Source organism: Erpetoichthys calabaricus, chromosome 1 (assembly GCF_900747795.2).
Source record: "Erpetoichthys calabaricus chromosome 1, fErpCal1.3, whole genome shotgun sequence".
In the NCBI taxonomy this organism is placed as follows: Eukaryota; Metazoa; Chordata; class Cladistia; order Polypteriformes; family Polypteridae; genus Erpetoichthys; species Erpetoichthys calabaricus.
In genome coordinates, this window is record NC_041394.2 from 339,658,942 (window position 1) to 339,678,194 (window position 19,253).

Here is a 19,253-nt window from a genome sequence, read left to right on the forward strand (position 1 = left end):
TCCTCCTTGACTGTTCTTTTACTACTAAAATACTGAAAGAATCTCTTAGGGTCTTCTTTCACCTTATCTGCTATATTCCTCTCCAACTGTCTTTTGGCCTCCCTGATATCCTTCTTAATGGTTGCCCTCATGTTCTCATACGCTGTACAATTCACTTTGCAGTCATTAGTCTTATATGCCTTATAAAGCAGTTTTTTCCTTTGCAACTTCTTTTTTAAATCTTTATTAATCCACCGTGGAGTTTTTTTTTTTGTTTCCTATTAATTCCAAATTTAGGGATGTATCTGTCCTGTATTTTGTAAAAGTAGCTCTCAGGGGGGAAAAAGGTTGGAGACCCCTGATCTAGACTGTGAAGGAACATACACCAGAATACTGTTTGTAGAGTTCTCTTCAGCATTTAACCCCATTGTCCCAGAGAAGAAGGGCCTGAGCTGCCCCCCAAAACCTCAAATATTCTAATTTATTCAGTCAACCAATAAAACATCATTTTGCTTCACTTCTCATTGAATCCATAAATGGCTAACACGGTAGATGGTACTCACGTGTTATAATCCCGGCTCAGACACGAGAAAAAGGTTGTTTTTTACATCCATTTTATTTACAAAATAAAAACAAATACTTACTAATTACTTTTGGAACATTACTTCTGTCGTAAAGTTTCTAACGTCGTTAAGTTGAACTTAGTTCTCCATCTGTGGCGGGGAGTGAATGGAAAAGGGCTATCTGGGTCGAGTGGCAGGGTTATAACACACCAGTATCCCGTATGTCACTCTACTGCCACCACCCCGTTGTCTCTCAACTGTTGCTAACTACAAACTGAACTGAATGCTTCCACCTGTACATGGATTTACAGTTTTGTGAAAAACCAGAAACCGTATGTCCGGATAGGCTCCCGCCTCCCAGTCCTCCTCAAGGCTGTGTACTTTCCCACCCTACTCTATTCCTTCTACACCAATGACTGGAGATTCAATAAAGATCATTACATTTGCTGATGACACCACCATTATTGGACTAATTCCTAATGGCAATGAAACAGCTTACAGAAAAGAGGTGACCCGTCTTGTGTCTTGGTGTGCTACCATAACCAGGTTCTCAATACCACCAAGACAGTGGAAATGGTAATCGAATTCCGCAAACAGCAGTTACATCCTCTCGCTCTAGAAGTTAATGATATGATGGAATTCTTCACATTTCTGGACTCAAGTATGTCAAACTCCCTCAGCCAGGACATTTGCATCACTAACAAGGCTTAGCAGCGGTTGTACTTTTTACACCAACTAAATCGGCCCATCCTAGTGCAGTTCTACCAAGCCACCATGGAAAGTGTGATCACATTCTTAATCGTTGTCTGGTTTGGTTTAGCAATGGTCCACTTCAAAAAAGATGAATTATGCCGTGTTGCGAGGTCCGCTAAGAAAATAACTGGCTGTGCTCTCCCATCTGTTGCAGACCTGAATGCATCAAGTGTCACAAACCGTGGATCACCAAGGACTCGTCTCACCAGGTCATCAGTTGTTCTAAACTATCTATCTATCTATCTAAACACTCCTCTTGTTTGGTTAATGCTTTAGGTCAATTCACTAAACTAAAACTAACACACTTTGAAACAGTTTCTTTCCCAGAGCCACAGCCCTCTCAAAGCAGTAACTTAGCCTGTCTTCCTCGCTTACTAACGTGTCCTCTCATATACTGTATGAAGATCTGTGTGGACACTATATGGACAGGTATAAGTGTGCACATGTACACCATACACACATGCTTTCACTTGCACATCATGGGCACACCTCCTTTATAACTGCACTGTTCTGCAGCTGTTTATTATGTATCTTATTTACTTTATTTTATTTGTATGTGATTTTGTGTCGTGTTATAAGCAGCTCCAAAGCTAACAAATTAAATTCCTGTACATTAAGTAGTGGGGAATAGAAGGGATTCTGATTTCTGTGGGAGATATTTAATTATTGTAAAAATCGTATATTTGTCTAACTTGGTGAGAACAAGTCTGAAAAGAGCATTTTTCAACAATCCGTTTTAAAAAGATAACTGGCATAAATTGTCAAAGAGAAACTGAAATGAAAACCAGTAATACATGTACACAGTGAACATTACAGGGGTGCCGAGTCAGCATGGTCAGCTCTGCCATTTTGGTGAGCTGGGCAGTTGCTGAAGGCAGCATTTTTATTATTTTTAACAACAAAGACCCTGACTTGTGAATATCCTCACAGGTGGCGCAGTGGTAGTGCTGCTGCTTTGCAGTAAGAAGATTGTGGGTTCGCTTTCTGGGTCCTCCCTGTATGGAGAGCACTATATAAATGTAAAGATTATTATTATTATGGAATCAACCATTCAGCTCCCATTAACCTGATATTATGGTTTTCTATCATTGTTGTGTGCAGGCAGTGTTTGCTGTTAAAGTCTGCCAGCCTACGTGAGCCCAATACAGGTGGCCTTCTAAATCCCAGGATGCACTGTACTCTGCTTCACAGAGGCTCTCTCATGTCCTCGTTTATTTGACTTCTTTTGTTTTAGTTCTTTTTCCATTTCAGCCACTTTTGGTTTTATCTTATTTTCTGCTCTCATTTTGAGATTGGGTTGAAGCAGATTTTGGGTGCATACGTATATTTTTCATTCTGTTTGCTCCTTTCTTTTCTAAGCACAGTGCATTGCCATTTCAAGAGGTTATAGGTTTGTTTATCTGCCTGATATGGATCTGACAATATAAGGGGCAAAAATGGAGCAAGGCTGGAGTTTTTTCTAATTGATAAACAGGTCAGCATACACTTAACAGCCTGGGGATTTCATGAACTACATACTGTATTTAATATTAAGTGCTGTATAGTAGTATGCCTGTTCTGTATTATTATAATAGTTATTATTCTCTATTAGTATTAATGTAAAAAATAGGATTTTCTATAAAGTTTACGATCTTACAAGGTAGCAGTTATTTCTGTTTGTCTGTCTGTCTGTCTGTCTGTCTAACAAGTCTTGTATTTCTCAGCAACTTGCTCAGTGGAGAGTGAACAATTCCCAGAAAATGGATTTACAAGAATTGCTTGTAAGTTTGAGCACTGCAGTATTAGCAGCACCGCTGTCTCGTAGTAAGGAGAGCAGGGTTGGCATCCTCCCTGCATGGAGTTTGCATGTTCTGCCCGGGTCTGCATGAGTTTCACCCCTTTGTCCAAAGGCATGCAGGTTAGATGATTTGGTGATACCAGATTTGGCCTTAGTGTGTAGTTGGTCTGTGTGTGTGTGTGTGTGTGTGTGTGTGTGTGTGCATGCGCCCGCCCATCAATGGATGGGTTCAGGGTTTGTTCCTGCTTTGTGCCCTATGCTAGCTGGGATAGGCTCCAGCACCCAGAGCGACCCAGCTTAGAAAATGACTTACTGATTTGGCTTCTAAGTTCACAAAGACACAGTCAGGAAAATAGCAGTTTTGAATTTAAGTGATTTGTATTTTTATAATTATGTCGATATAATTTTAATTAAAAATAGTTTTTTGTTTTTTAAAACTAGTATGCGTTTTGCAAAATTAGGCAACCATCAAGCAACTAGCGTATTCATTATGATGCCATATGGTTATATTATTCTATTTGCGTTTTGCCATTTTGTAAAAAAAGAAAATTATATATAGTGACAACTGTAGAGGGCATAACAGCGACTCATCCTGACATAGATAGACACAGGAGGCACACTAATAAAACACGTTTTATTTTACTTTTTCTTCACCTGTGGGCAAAGCCTTCTCTGTTTCCCACAGGCATAACACAGTCCCAACAAGCACTATTACAACACACAATTCTTTTCTTCTACACTCTCTACCTCCACCAATCCTCTCCGGCAAGCTTTGTCCACTACCACCCGACTCTGGCTCTCGGAATACTGTCTGCTGGACCCTTATATAGATCACCCGGAAGTGCTCCAGGTGCTCGTTGACCTACTTCCGCCAGCACTTCCGGGTGTGGTGGAGGAACCGCCCACACGGGCTCAGGAATAGTTGCAGCACACCCTAGCAGCGCCGTCGGATTCCAACAGGGCTGTAACAAACTCCAATTCCCATGAAGCCCTGAGGGAGTCCGAGGTACCGCTGCCATCCAGGGGGGCTGCCCTCTAGTGTTCTGGGGGAGGTGATGCTCTCTCCACACTTGTTCCCCTGGTCCTTTCAAGGGCCCCGGCCATTTATGACTATATATATATATATATATATATATATATATATATATATATACAGTATACTCTGTTCTAAAAATGTTAAGTCAAGTTTATATTCTGTGGAGCATGGCTCGGACACAGACAGGCGGACACCGCTAGTTCACCCAACACACATTTATTATACATTCTTATTTTCAATTAGTGCACACACAACCCCAGTACTTCCTCAAAGTCCAGGCCTTCCTTCACACTGCCTTCCTCAGGTCCGCCTCCACTCCTCTCCTCCAAGACTCCGTCTTTCTCCACTCCTGACTCCAGCCATCGAATGGAGGGAGTCGGCCCCTTTTATATCCACCCTGACGTGCTCCAGGTGCCTCCCAATGAGTGACTGCCGGCACTCCCCGGTGTGGCGGAAGTGCCGGCTATGCATCCGGAAGCACTCCGGGTGTCCCTAGTCTTCTTCCCCCCAGCACTTCTTAGGCATCTGGGCGCCCCCTGGCCACTACAGGGCTGAGCTTACAACCCCTGTTCCCGTGGTCCCCGTACCATCCAGGGCGGCTGGCATGTCGTGGTCCGGAGGAGGCGTAGTCCCTCTTCCAGTCCTTCCGGGCATCCCGGCTGGGTACCACCCCCAGCTTCTTGCCACAATTCATATACCTAATATCAGTAATTAACATCAAAGAAAACTAGCAGTTATTTACCAAGAATAGTACAATTCATTAATACAAATACATATGTATATAAATGCATACTTGAATATGAATACAGGTAGTCCCCGAGTTACAGACATCTGACATCCAACTTATGAATGGGGCCGCAGATGCTCCTTCATCTGTCTGGGGGATGCAATGTAGGCTCCATCATCTCCAGCCTGGGGACGCTGCAAGCAGTGGCTGGAGGGGGGTTGTTTCGCTGCTCGTGCCGTGTAGTGTCCCTCAGGCGGCTCTGGTTGATGAATGGGGCGGTGGGGGCTGCACCACATTCATTCTCAGTGGGCGGCTGGATGCGCGGCAAGCACTCGTGTGCAGGACGGAGGCTTGATGGGGTGGAAGAGGGCAGTTCGCTGCTCGCCCACCACGCCGCCACTGCAGCTACTGCTCCTAACTGGACGGAGGCTGGATGGGGCAGAGGGGGTGTTTCACTGCCTGCCCACCACACAGCCTTGCAGTGTCCCTCAAACGGCTACCCCCGTTCTTTCTCGGCGGGTGGCTGGTGATTCTGCAAGCAGTGACCCAGTTGTGGCTGAACAGAGGCCATTGAAGGTGAATGGGGTGGTGTGGGGCAGCATTGCAGTGTGCCTCGGGTGGCTGCCTGTTGAATGGGGCGGTTGTGGGCAATTCACTACCCACCTTTGGCCGCACCCTGTTCATTCTTGGTGGGCTGCTGCTGCAGGCACCATACTGCATGTAAATGGAGGTGACTGTGTGGTGGGCAGGTGGTGAACTGCCCCTCGCTACCCCCATTCATTCTCAGTAGCAGGCCTGCTTGTACTGTTATGTACAGGGGTGCCTTCCTGCTGTGATAGAGTGTACAGTGCTGTGCAGAAGAGCTCATCTTAACCCTTTGTCTTCACCCTTCAGCAATGTCTCAACACAAATCTGATGCAAGTGCTGGTGATACAGTAAAGAAGAGAAAAACCATCACCATGGAAAATAAAGTAGAAATAGTAAAAAGTTCAGAGAAATGTGAAACTCCATCATTCATTGGCAGAGCACTTGGTTTGTCGGTCAACAATAGCATTTATTAAAATAATCTACCTGTTCCGACTTACATACAAATTCAACTTAAGAACAAACCTACAGTCCCTATCTCGTACGTAACCCGGGCACTGCCTGTATATAAATAGAATAGAATATATGAATCAGTTCATAATCCATTTAAACGACCAGATTACTAAAAAATGTTATATAGACAATACTACATCAAAGGGTAACACTGCATTAATCGTAGATTTATGAAACTCTTATGTTGTATTAATGGGCATACGAGTGGCTTTTACAGAAGTGTATGTAAACCAAAGGTAAGCAGCAAAAACATGAGAGCTGGCCTTGGGTTTACGATTCTGATTATGAAAGGAAAGAAGTGAACAAATACACATATGTATAGTGAGAAGAAAATTGTAGTGACGTACTGTTTTTCCTGTGTAAACTCTTCTGGAGAGCTACTCACTGAATGTTTGCTGATGAGGGACATCACCCTCCGTATGTGTGTATTTATAAAGTGACATGGCTTAACATTATGAAAACTATTTAATCCAATGTAGATAGGATAAATTTACATGCTTGGCGTAGATGGAAAATTGTATGAATTTTTTCCCTTTAAGCTCAAGCCGGTAATACCTGTTGGTGAGTAATAGAGAAGCTAATTGAGATTTGTGCTCAGCTTGACTACCTCACAGCTCCAGCAGACTGAATTTGAACCTCAGCCTGTTTATGGTTTTTGTGCTATTTTCATGTGAGCCCTTGTCGTTTTTGTTTTTTTCCCCACACTGACAAAGCTAACCTGGCTTGGTGTGGTCCTGGACATGAATGTGAGTGTACCTAGTGATGGCCCTATAGGGGTACTTTAGTTTTTTCCAGTATCCCAATAACTTCTCTTTTTATTTTTGTACTGGACTATGGCGGTGAAATGGAGGCCAAGTGTCTCATGGCAGCTGCTGCATGTAGCTTGTAATGCGGAGTTCAGCCAGACTGTGTGGGTCACCCTTGGGTACCACCAGGCACTCGTAGGTGAACTCCACTTCCAGGCCTGACATCCCTCTTAGGGGCAAGGCCCTTCTTAGTTTAATTAGAATATTCATGAGGGTCAATAACAAGTTGTTTTTGTCTGGCCTCTCCCCTTAGGCCCCTCCCCAAACCTCCTCACAGTGGAGCTCTAAGGATGAGTGAGGCACACAAGGTCCCAATCCTCTGAGGCACTGTTATTTTATTAGTGAGCAAAATAGGAAATTATTTATGATTATGTGTATTTGTACAACATTTACATCCACAAGTGGAAACTGGAGAATATGAAATTTTGTTTTGAGTTGTTGCAAATAGAGTTTACGTACTGTGTCAGAGATTTTAACAAAATCTGGAAATGTTCATTAAGACTCATCCCGTGTTTCTTCTGTCTTCCATCATTACACACCTTTTCTCAGACAGTTTTATTTGTAGGCCTTCTGCTGATGCCTAAAGCCTCTTGTGTATGTGACTCACCATGAGTCTACAAGCAGGGAGGTTTGACTGTGTATGACTGTGGACAGAAGCAGCTCATATAATAAACAAAAATGGAAAAAAGTAGTTAAAGGACATCTTGTTAACTAATTAAAAAATATCTGCATATCTGATTACTCATGGGATACGTCAGGCTCCATTGGTGGCAGCGAATCTCTGAAGAAGGTGAGTAGACATGCAAGTATCACACTGGTTTAAGTACAAACCCTTAATTAGTTAAAAAAAAAAAAGTCCTCCGCTTAACTGATATATTTGAAACACCTATAATGCATTCGATTTAAATTTATAGATAGATAGATAGATAGATACTTTATTAATCCCAATGGGAAATTCACAATTCATAAGATCTAGTTTCATCTTCTTCCCATGGCTGGTATCACTGCAACTTTGTAAATATCCATCACCTTTGTAAAATTGCATTCCTTCATCTCCAAAACATAGCCAAACTCCGTCCCAACCTCTCCCTCTGTGATTCTGAAAAGCTAGTTTATGCCTTTGTCTCATCCAGACTGGACTATTGTAATGCACTCCTCATCGGGATACTCAACAAGAGCCTTCAAAAGCTCCAACAAATTCAAAATAGTGCTGCAAGAATCCTGATGAGGGTGAGGAAATATGAACACATCTCACCAATTCTTCGGTCACTTCATTGGCTCCCTATCCATCTCCGTATCGAATACAAACTGTTTGTTTACTCACCAGTGTATCAATGGAAATGCTCCACGATATCTTAAGGAACTCCTTATACTACAATCCACTGCAAGAAACCTCCGTTTTGCAAATATCTACTGCCTTCGCCCCCCTGTGACCAAACTTCATACAATAGGTGACCGAGCCTTTACAGCCGCTGCTCCAGGGCTCTGGAATGGCCTACCAGAGAGCCTAAGAACACAGCAGATTGTGGGCTGTTTTAAAAAACAGATAAAGACTTTTATATTTAGGGAAGCGTATTAACAGGAATGCTATAATTATTGTTGTTTTATCTCTGTTTTTATCTTGCTTTGCCTTTGTTTAATCTTTTTATGTTGTACTTTGAGATTTACTGCTAATGTAAATAATAGGGGTGGAGTGGTGGCTCCGAGGCTAAGGATCTGCGCTGGTATCCTGGAGGTTGCCGGTTCGAATCCCCGTCACTGCCAAAAGAGATCCTACTCTGCTGGGCCCTTGAGCAAGGCCCTTAACCTGTAATTGTTCCAGGGGCGCTGTACAATGGCTGACCCTGCGCTCTGACCCCAAGGGGTATGCGAAAACTAACAAATTTCTAATACGAGAAATCGTATAAGACGAAATAAAGAACAAAAAAAAAAATGTAAAGTGCCCCTATAAATAAAATGCGTTATTATTATCATTATCTTTGTATTTTCTTCCTGTTTTGTAATTTCCATAGATGGCATTATGATGGGGTCAGCTGTAAAGAAACTATGTAAAATAAAGTTTGGTTGACACACCATAAACTGGCCTTTATGTGCAATACTACTTGAGTTACAGTTCTGGGTACGGTACAGGGATATTATGAATAGCAAGGGATACAGTATACCTTGCTATTTGAATATTTGCTTTCTTGAATCCTGGCAATGTATGACCAAAATTCAATATCCAAATTGAAAAAACCCAGTTTTCTGAATCTCATAACCTGCCATAGCGCCCACCAGAGAAGCCGATTAAATTGCTGACAGTCCAGGGTGAGTCAGAGCAGCACGTTGCAGAATGTGTGATGCATATATGGATATGAAAATTTTTCCCCCCACAGTGTCCAGTTGTGACCAAATTGCCTTAAGCAGACCAGAACAACCTCACTCACTAGCTAGCTGAGGTAACATAAGCATTCGATCAAAAACGTACACTTCTTACGTTACACCAGAACATGCAACATTAAAGCTGTTTAAATTACCCAACAGTCCAGTGAGAGGATGGAGTGCACACCATGTTGTGTCTCAGCTGTTCACAAGATGACACTTTGTACAGTTTAAAAGTGTTGAGCGTTTGGTTTTTCACTATTCCTGTATTTTATTTTTGTGTTTTCATTGTTTACTTAAGGTACCCATTTATGCATAAATGGAAGGAAAATCCATCCATCCATCCATCTTCCAACCCACTGAATCCGAACACAGGGGTCTGCTGAAGCCAATCCCAGCCAACACAGGGCACAAGGCAGGAACCAATCCAGGGCAGGGTGCCAACCCACCGCAGGACACACACAAACACACACTAGGGCCAATTTAGAATTGCCAATCCACCTAACCTGCATGTCTTTGGACTGTGGGAGGAAACCAGAGTGCCCGGGGGAAACCCACACACACGGGGAGAACATGCAAGCTCCATGCAGGGAGGACCCGGGAAGCGAACCCAGGTCCCCAGGTCTCCCAACTGCGAGGCAGCAGCGCTACCCACTGCACCACCATGAAGGAAAATGTGTTATCCAATACCGTATACTATCTCTGTGTGTCCTTGTGTACTACATCCAAACATACACACTGATGAGTTTGGTAATTGTTAAATATTAGGCAATTAATGTTTTGAACTCGGTGGGGTACTTGACGTGCTGCTAATGCCTTACTCGTTTTCCAAGTTTCAATGAACATACTTTAAGCTAAACCAGTACATCAACCAAATCCAGCTGTGTGCCATTCAGCACCTTTACTTTTAAACTCTATTACAGTAATGTCTGTCCCAGTAACAGCGATGCAATGAAGGATGTCATAGGAGCTCAAGTAACGTCAATTAGCTGTTGACGTCTGCAGATGTGAAGTTCACAGTTCAATGGAACAAATCACTAAGAATTATGAGGAAAACAGAGTTTTTTAAAATTTGTCACCGCAATAAAACATTTTGATTGGCCCAGCAGATAGTAGGGAGACTGGTGGCATTTTTATGATTGGTTTTAGATAATTACTGGTAAAAACTCTTTGTCTAAACATACCTCCAAAAACAGAAGATAAACCTTATAAATTGCATGTTATGATAAGATAGAAAATCCATTAGTTCATTGAGTCGTCCTCTTTCCTGACTTGTACTTGTCTCTTAACACAATCCTGAGGCCCTGCTTGTCTAAACATTCCTCATCATAACTGATAACACAATTCTGGGACACCCCCCGCCATCCCCAACAATCCAGCTATTAAATACTGCTGGGCCACGACTCTGGGAGGTGCTCATTCTCTTCCAGCCTCTTAGACCTTTATCCACAGTTTTTTTTTTCCCCACGGTCCTTTTCAACATAAGAGTAATGAGTTACTGATGCAAACCTGAAGTGAGAGAATGTTGTAAAGTGAAATTCAAATTTCTTTAGATCTTTGATCACATTACATCCTTTTCTTTCCACAGAGAGACACAAAAATCTGCTGATTACTGTAATGTCTGGATGGATGTGAAAGAAGAAAGAAATGAAGCTGACACAAATATCATGGAGATATGGAACACAAAGGTTAAGGAGGAGGACTGTGAATGGGAGTCTGTCCACCCTAAACCGGAGAATCTGGACATTAAGGATGAGGAATGTGAACTGGGATCAGTGGACATTAAACAAGAGGCAGCAGAGAAGTGTGTCACCATTGAGGCACACAGAAATAAAAGTGTGGAGTGGGTCAAGGAAGACGATCTTCATTATGGATGTCGAGATGGAGTGATGGCGGGGTTAGTGTCTTCTCAAAGCAGACACTGTTCATCTGTCAATGAAGAGTCTGAATTATTGGCATCTGACACAGAGGCAACTGAGAAAAATCCATCTGTTAGGACTGCAGAAGATCAGCCACCACCTACAAATCATTCTGGTAAAAGTAAGTATAAAATTAGAATACGTGTAAGTTTTAGGAGTGAGGATATGGACTTGAAAAGGTGGTCTTGTGATTTTTATGAATAGCATAGAAAAGTAGCCAAGTTATAACCTTTACAAAAGTACAAGATTTTGGTATACAAAACTACAGGTGTAGGAAAAAGTTTGTCAATCCAGTGGAATTTCTAGGGTTTCTCCATATACTCCTCCTAATTAGTTTGTCAAATCTTCAGCTAAATTCCAGAAACAGACAAACACAATTTTCTTAAAATGATACCACGCTCACAATTGGACGACTTCTTGTCAGTTCTGAGCACATCTTTTAAATATTCACAGTCTTGTCTGTGACCTCCCTGTCTTTACTATCTGGTTGTCCATCCTTTAGCTTCAATGATCTTTTTAATGTATTTAAATGATGTAGATAGGAATATAAGTAGCAAACTGGTTAAGTTTGCAGATGACACCAAAATAGGTGGATTAGCAGATCATTTGGAATCCATTATATCATTACCGTTATATCATTACTCCGCCAGGGCTGCCCTTTGTCACCAATTCTGTTCATAACTTTTATGGACAGAATTTCTAGGTGCAGCCAGGGTGTTGAGGGGGTCCGGTTTGGTGGACTCAGGATTGGGTCACTGCTTTTTGCAGATGATGTTGTCCTGTTTGCTTCATCAGGCCGTGATCTTCAGCTCTCTCTGGATCGGTTCGCAGCCGAGTGTGAAGCGGCTGAGATGGGAATCAGCACCTCCAAATCCGAGACCATGGTCCTCAGCCGGAAAAGGGTGGAGTGCCCTCTCAGGGTTGGGAGCAGGAGTTCAAGTATCTCGGGGTCTTGTTCACGTGTGAGGGAAGAATGGAGCGTGAGGTGGATTGGTGCGGCGTCCGCAGTGATGCGGGCTGTGCATTGGTCTGTCGTGGTGAAAAAGAAGCTGAGCCGTAAGGCAAAGCTCTCAATTTACCAGTCAATCTATGTTCAGTCATCCGGGAGGGGCTCAGAGTAGAGCCGCTGCTCCTCCGCATCGAGAGGAGTCAGATGAGGTGGCTCGGGCATCTGATCAGGATGCGTCCTGGACGCCTCCCTGGTGAGGTGTTCCGGGCGCGTCCAACTGGGAGGAGGCCCCTGTGAAGACCCAGGACACGCTGGAGGGACTATGTCTCCCGGCTGGCCTGGAAACGCCTCGGGATTCTCCCGGAAGAGCTAGAAGAAGTGGCCGGAGAGAGGGAAGTCTGGGTATCTCTGCTCAAGCTGCTGCCCCTGCGACCCGACCTCGGATAAGCAGAAGAGGATGGATGGATGGATATATCATTACAGAAGAACTTGTATAGCATACAGGCTTGGGCAGGTTTATGGCAAATGAAATTTAATGTTGGTAAATTAGGAAAATGTAGGAAGTAAAAATGTGAGGTTTGAATACACAATGGGCGGTCGGAAAATCAAGATTACACCTTATGAGAAGGATTTATTAGTCATAGTGGACTCTAAGCTATCAACTTCCAGACAGTGTTCAGAAGCCATTAAGAAGGCTAACAGAATGTCCGGTTATATAGCGCCTTGATGTGTGGAGTACAAGTCATGGGAGGTTCTGCTGAAGCTTTATAACACACTGGTGAGGCCTCATCTGGAGTACTGGGTGCAGTTTTGGTCTCCAGGCTACAAAAAGGACAGAGCAGCACTAGAAAAGGTCCAGAGGAGAGCAACTTGGCTGATTCCAAGGCTACAGGGGATGAATTATGGGAAAAGATTAAAAGAGCTGAGCCTTTACAGTTTAAGCAAAAGACGATTAAGAGGTGACCTGACTGAAGTGTTTAAAATTATGAAGGGAATTAGTCCAGTGGATCGAGACGGTGACTTTAAAATGAGTTCATCAAGTACATGGGGACACAGTTCATCCATCCATCCATCCATCCATCCTCTTCCGCTTATCCGAGGTCGGGTCGCGGGGGCAGCAGCTTGAGCAGAGATACCCAGACTTCCCTCTCCCCGGCCACTTCTTCTAGCTCTTCTGGGAGAATCCTGAGGCGTTTCCAGGCCAGCCGGGAGACATAGTCCCTCCAGCGTGTCCTGGGTCTTCCCCGGGGCCTCCTCCCGGTTAGACGTGCCTGGAACACCTCACCAGGGAGGCGTCCAGGAGGCATCCTGATTAGATGCCCGAGCCACCTCATCTGACTCCTCTCGATGCGGAGGAGCAGCGGCTCTACTCTGAGCCCCTCCCGGATGACTGAGCTTCTCACCCTGTCTTTAAGGGAGAGCCCAGACACCTTGCGGAGGAAACTCATTTCAGCCGCTTGTATTCGCGATCTCGTTCTTTCGGTCACTATCCATAGCTTATGACCATAGGTGAGGGTAGGAACGTAGATTGACTGGTAAATTGAGAGCTTTGCCTTACGGCTCAGCTCCTTTTTCACCACGACAGACCGATGCAGAGCCCGCATTACTGCGGATGCCGCACCGATCCGCCTGTCGATCTCACGCTCCATTCTTCCCTCACTCGTGAACAAGACCCCGAGATACTTGAACTCCTCCACTTGAGGCAGGATCTCGCTCCCAACCCTGAGAGGGCACTTCACCCTTTTCCGGCTGAGGACCATGGTCTCGGATTTGGAGGTGCTGATTCCCATCCCAGCCGCTTCACACTCAGCTGCGAACCGATCCAGAGAGAGCTGAAGATCACAGCCTGATGAAGCAAACAGGACAACATCATTTGCAAAAAGCAGTGACCCAATCCTGAGTCCACCAAACCGGACCCCCTCAACACCCTGGCTGCGCCTAGAAATTCTGTCCATAAAAGTTATGGACAGAATCGGTGACAAAGGGCAGCCCTGGCAGAGTCCAACTCTCACTGGAAACGGGTTTGACTTACTGCTGGCAATGCGGACCAAGCTCTGACACCAGTTGTATAGGGACCGAACAGCCCTTATCAGGGGGTCCGGTACTCCATACTCCCGGAGCACCCCCAACAGGATTCCCCAAGGGACATGGTCAAATGCCTTTTCCAAGTCCACAAAACACATGTAGACTGGTTGGGCGAACTCCCATGCACCCTCCAGGACTCTGCTAAGGGTGTAGAGCTGGTCCACTGTTCCGCGACCAGGACGAAAACCACACTGTTCCTCCTGAATCTGAGGTTCGACTATCCGACGGACCCTACTCTCTAGAACCCCCGAATAGACTTTGCCAGGGAGGCTGAGGAGTGTGATCCCTCTGTAGTTGGAATACACCCTCCCCGTCCCCCTTCTTAAAGAGGAGGACCACCACCCCGGTCTGCCAATCCAGAGGCACTGTCCCTGATGTCCATGCTATGTTGCAGAGATGTGTCAACCAAGACAGCCCTACAACATCCAGAGCCTTGAGGAACTCCGGGCGTATCTCATCCACCCCCAGGGCCCTGCCACCAAGGAGTTTTTTGACCACCTCGGTGACCTCAGTCCCAGAGATGAATGAGCCCACCTCCGAGTCCCCAGGCTCTGCTTCCTCAATGGAAGGCATGTTATTGGGATTGAGGAGGTCTTCGAAGTACTCCCCCCACCGACCCACAACGTCCCGAGTCGAGGTCAGCAGCGCACCATCCCCACCATATACAGTGTTGACACTGTACTGCTTCCCCCTCCTGAGACGCCGGACGGTAGACCAGAATCTCCTCGAAGCCGTCCTAAAGTCGTTCTCCATGGCCTCCCCAAACTCCTCCCATGCCCGAGTTTTTGCCTCAGCAACCACCGAAGCTGCATTCCGCTTGGCCTGCCGGTACCTATCAGCTGCCTCCAGAATCCCACAGGCAAAAGGGACCGGTAGGACTCCTTCTTCAGCTTGACAGCATCCCTCACTGCCGGTGTCCACCAACGGGTTCGGGGATTGCCGCCACAACAGGCACTGACCACCTTACGGCCACAGCTCCGGTCATCTGCCTCAACAATAGAGGCATGGAACATGGCCCATTCGGACTCAATGTCCCCCACCTCCCTCGGGACATGGTCGAAGTTCTGCCGGATGTGGGAGTTGAAGCTACTTCTGACATGGGGCTCTGCCAGACGTTCCCAGCAGACCCTCACAACAAGTTTAGGCCTACCAGGCCTGACCGGCATCCTCCCCCACCATCGAAGCCAACTCACCACCAGGTGGTGATCACTTGATAGCTCCGCCCCTCTCTTCACCTGAGTGTCCAAGACATGTGGCCGCAAGTCCAACGACACGACCACAAAGTCGATCATCGAACTGAGGCCTAGGGTGTCCTGGTGCCAAGTGCACATATGAACACCCCTACGCCTGAACATGGTGTTTGTTATGGACAATCCGTGACGCACAGAAGTCCAATAACAAAACACCACTCAGGTTCAGATCGGGGGGGCCATTCCTCCCATTCACGCCCTTCCAGGTCTCACTGTCATTGCCCACGTGAGCATTGAAGTCTCCCAGCAGTACGAGGGAGTCCCCAGAAGGTATGCCCTCTAGCACCCCCTCCAGGGACTCCAAAAAGGGTGGGTACTCTGAACTGCTGTTCGGTGCATACGCACAAACAGCAGTTAGGACCCGTCCCCCCACCCGAAGGCGGATGGAGGCTACCCTCTCGTCTACCGGGGTAAACCCCAATGTACAGGCTCCAAGTCGGGGGGCAATAAGTATGCCCACATCCGCTCGGCGCTTCTCACCGGGGGCAACTCCAGAGTGGTAGAGAGTCCAGCCCCTCTCATGGAGATTGGTTCCAGAATCCAAGCTGTGCGTCGAGGTGAGCCTGACTATATCTAGCCGGAACCTCTCAACTTTGCGCACAAGCTCAGGCTCCTTCCCCTTCAGAGAGGTGACATTCCACGTCCCAAGAGCCAGCTTCTGTAGCCGAGGATCGGACTGCCAAGGTCCCCGCCTTCGGCCGCCACCCAACTCACACTGCACCCGACCTCCTTGGCCCCTCCCATAGGTGGTGAGCCCATGGGTAGGGGGACCCATGTTGCCTCTTCGGGCTGTGTCCGATCGAGCCCCATGGGTGCAAGCCCGGCCACCAGGCGCTCGCCATCGAGGCCCACCTCCAGGCCTGGCTCCAGAGGGGGGCCCCGGTGACCCGCGTCCGGGCGAAAGAAAACACCGTCCAAATTTTTTATTAGTCATAGGAGGTCTGGTGAACTGCACTTTGTCTCATCCCTCACCTAGGACCAGTTTGCCTTGGGTGGCCCTACCAGGGGCATAAAGCCCCGGACAACAGAGCTCCTAGGATCATTGGGACACGCAAACCCCTCCACCACGGTAAGGTGGCGGTTCGAGGAGGGGAGTTGGAAACTTGTTAAGGGGAAATTTCACACAAACATTAGGAAGTTTTTCTTTGCACAAAGAATGATAGACACTTGGAATAAGCGAACAAGTAATGTGGTAGACAGTAAGACTTTAGGGACTAAATATTTCCTGTAGCTGTTGATCAGCTGTGAATGTTAGCTTATTTTTCCTTTCCAAACTTTTTCAGTTCCCTGTTATCACTGGATTTCCTTTCCTGATGCGCTGTCTTCAGATCAAGCCACAACATCTCCCTTTCTGTAGATCTGGGCTGCGATGGGCCATTCTAGAACACCAGTTTTCTTCTGTTTATGTCTTTCAGTTGCTGATTTCTTCTTGTTGTGTTTTGGCTCCTTGTCTTGGTTCATCGTCCAGTTTTTTTTTTTTTTATTTATCTTCCACCACACTGACATTCTTCTGTCAGATTTCCTGATAGTATTTTGTATTCAATGTTCTCTTGATGACAGCAAGCTGTCCTGGCCATGAAGAAGCAAAGTTGCCCCAAATCACGGTGCTCCTTCCACCATGACCGTGGCGTTGCACATTTCTGCCAAGGAGTTCTCATTTGTCATCCAGGTGTTCTTTTGCATATTTGAATTGTGCAGTTATGTTTGTTTAGAGAACAGTATTTTCTTGGGTTTGTCCTTCCACGAACACCATTCTTGTGTTTTCCTTTTAATTGCCACCCAAATAGAGTTCAGGAGGTTTTTGCAGGTCCTTTGCTCGTCTTCTATTAGTCCTTTTTCATTTCTGCCCTCCTGCAGTGATCTCCACAGTAGTGAATTTCCTCCCATTTGTAGACAGCTTTTCTTCCTATAGACTGACTGAGTCTCAGGCCTTTATGCATCATTACAACTCTTCTTCTATGGTCCTATAACGTGTTTTGAACAGGTCCTCTTTGAGATGAGCTGGCTGGCAGGACCTAAACTTTTGCTGCATTCTGTTAAGTCAGATGTTGACTGCGTTTCAATAAAACATTTTGAATATCAATATGCATGTGTCCAGGAAACGCTTTGAATAATTAGCAGTTGATAACCACACACAACAGAATATTTTGCATATCCAAACAGCATAGCATCATGTCTCGATAGAAATTGGAGGGTGCAACTGATTTAATGAGACACAAATAGCCAGAAGTGCTAGTAAAGAGTGTCATACTACAGCTGTTCACTAAAGTTTTGGTGTACATCACCATTTTGTCATAACATAAAATCAGACAAACTCAGATTTGACAGACCAGCCCTGAGCTTCTGAGTTAGAAATCTGACTTTAGGGGGTGTTTATGTTGAAAATTCCAAGTAGGAACTTGGAATTTCCCACTTCAAATGGAACGCAGCATTTTTGTTCTTTTTTTATGGGGCACACCCCTGGTATCATCTCATTGGTTAAACACCTGATAACAATGAGCTTCTAGAGAGGTCATTAGCATTGAGGGTCACACGTGGTCAGCACTGACGGTCCAACTGTTTGTGTGTTATGACTTGCAAGTTGATTGCGTTTGTCTGTTGTGTGACTAAAACAACACTTAGACGTTCATAAAAGTTTGGGGCAGCCACCCGTATAATGTCCTCTGGCTTCAAAAAGGCTTATAATAGAACTGAGTATTGTTTACTCAACTGAGTCCAAAACAGAACTGATGAATAAAGACAAAAATGGAGGCTTTAAAGGCCAGTGAAGGAAGTGACGTCATCCGAGGTGCCGGAACCCTGTGGGATTTCCTGAGAATGGTCTGCAAGAGATCGAGAGAGACCGTTGGTGCACCCCACTGCCCCCTAGTCGGATGTGGAATTACCATTATTCAAGCCCTTTGCTTGACTCCTACTCGCACGTGTGTGACAGTTGTTATGATGCAGCTGAAGATCAGACCACATGGCCAGTAGGGAGCTTCACAAACAAAGGATTCACTTCTTCTTATATATGGTATGCAAACTGCATTACAGTTCAGTACATTTTAATAAAGAGATTTTAAACATCACATTTGCAAAACCATTTAAATACAGTAAGTGTCAATATCTGTAGATCAGCCCTGAATTTGCGAGTTTGAAATCGGGCGTGAAGAGGCATTCCAGTTGAAAGTTCCCACTAGGAACTCAGAAATTCTGACTTCCCACTTCAGAATGAACAAAGCATTTGTGTTCTTTTTTTAAATCAGCCATCTCCGAATCACCCCTTAGCCTCAATACCCGATCGCAGTGATTTTATGGAGAGGTCATCAGCGTTAAGGGTCACACGTGGACAGCATTGACAGTCCAACGGTTTCTGTGTTACGACTTTTAAGTTGATTGTGTTTGTCTGTTATTATGATGCAGATGAAGATCAGACCACATTTTAGATAACAAAATTCCAATTGTCTTTAATTTGGCCTCTTTTAAATGTGTATAAAAGAATCTGCCATATGTTATTCCATTTTAAATGATTATTCTCTGCTTCTTATTTATTCATAAATGAAAAGACTGAGATGAAGGTATGCAGTTGCCACATCTACGTGTTTAAACAGAACTTTTTTTTACAGCAATTACAGCTATTGCATCAATAAGACAACCAAAACATCAAAGGATAGATGTGTTATTTTGCAAGTCAAAGTTATTTCTTCACAATCTTGGTAAACATTAACTTGCCATATAAAGTTTTATTCTAAAGTAAAGGATTTTTTTTATAAATTGTAAAAATCCCTTGACTGTTCTTGCAGGTTATAATGGGATTATTGGACACAGTAGGTCCATAGTGAATGGAAAAGCCTTTACAACTTACCTAATGTGAGGGGGGACCCAAAAGAAATGAGACTGGCCTCTGTGTGGCTGGACGGCGACTGGAGGGGGTTGGATGAAGGTCCAACCTTCTTTTTGTTTTCTCATTC

General features: G+C 45.1%; 1 protein-coding gene across 1 annotated transcript in view; it reads left to right on the forward strand.

Moving 5' to 3' along the window:
• The window catches only part of LOC114668069 (zinc finger protein 420-like), an 85,877-nt gene that overhangs the window by 54,540 nt on the left and 12,084 nt on the right, over positions 1-19,253 (forward strand). The window contains exon 6 of the mRNA XM_028823720.2: positions 10,689-11,140. Within this exon, the coding sequence (XP_028679553.2) occupies positions 10,689-11,140 (452 nt within the window). The remainder of the gene's footprint in view (positions 1-10,688; positions 11,141-19,253) is intronic.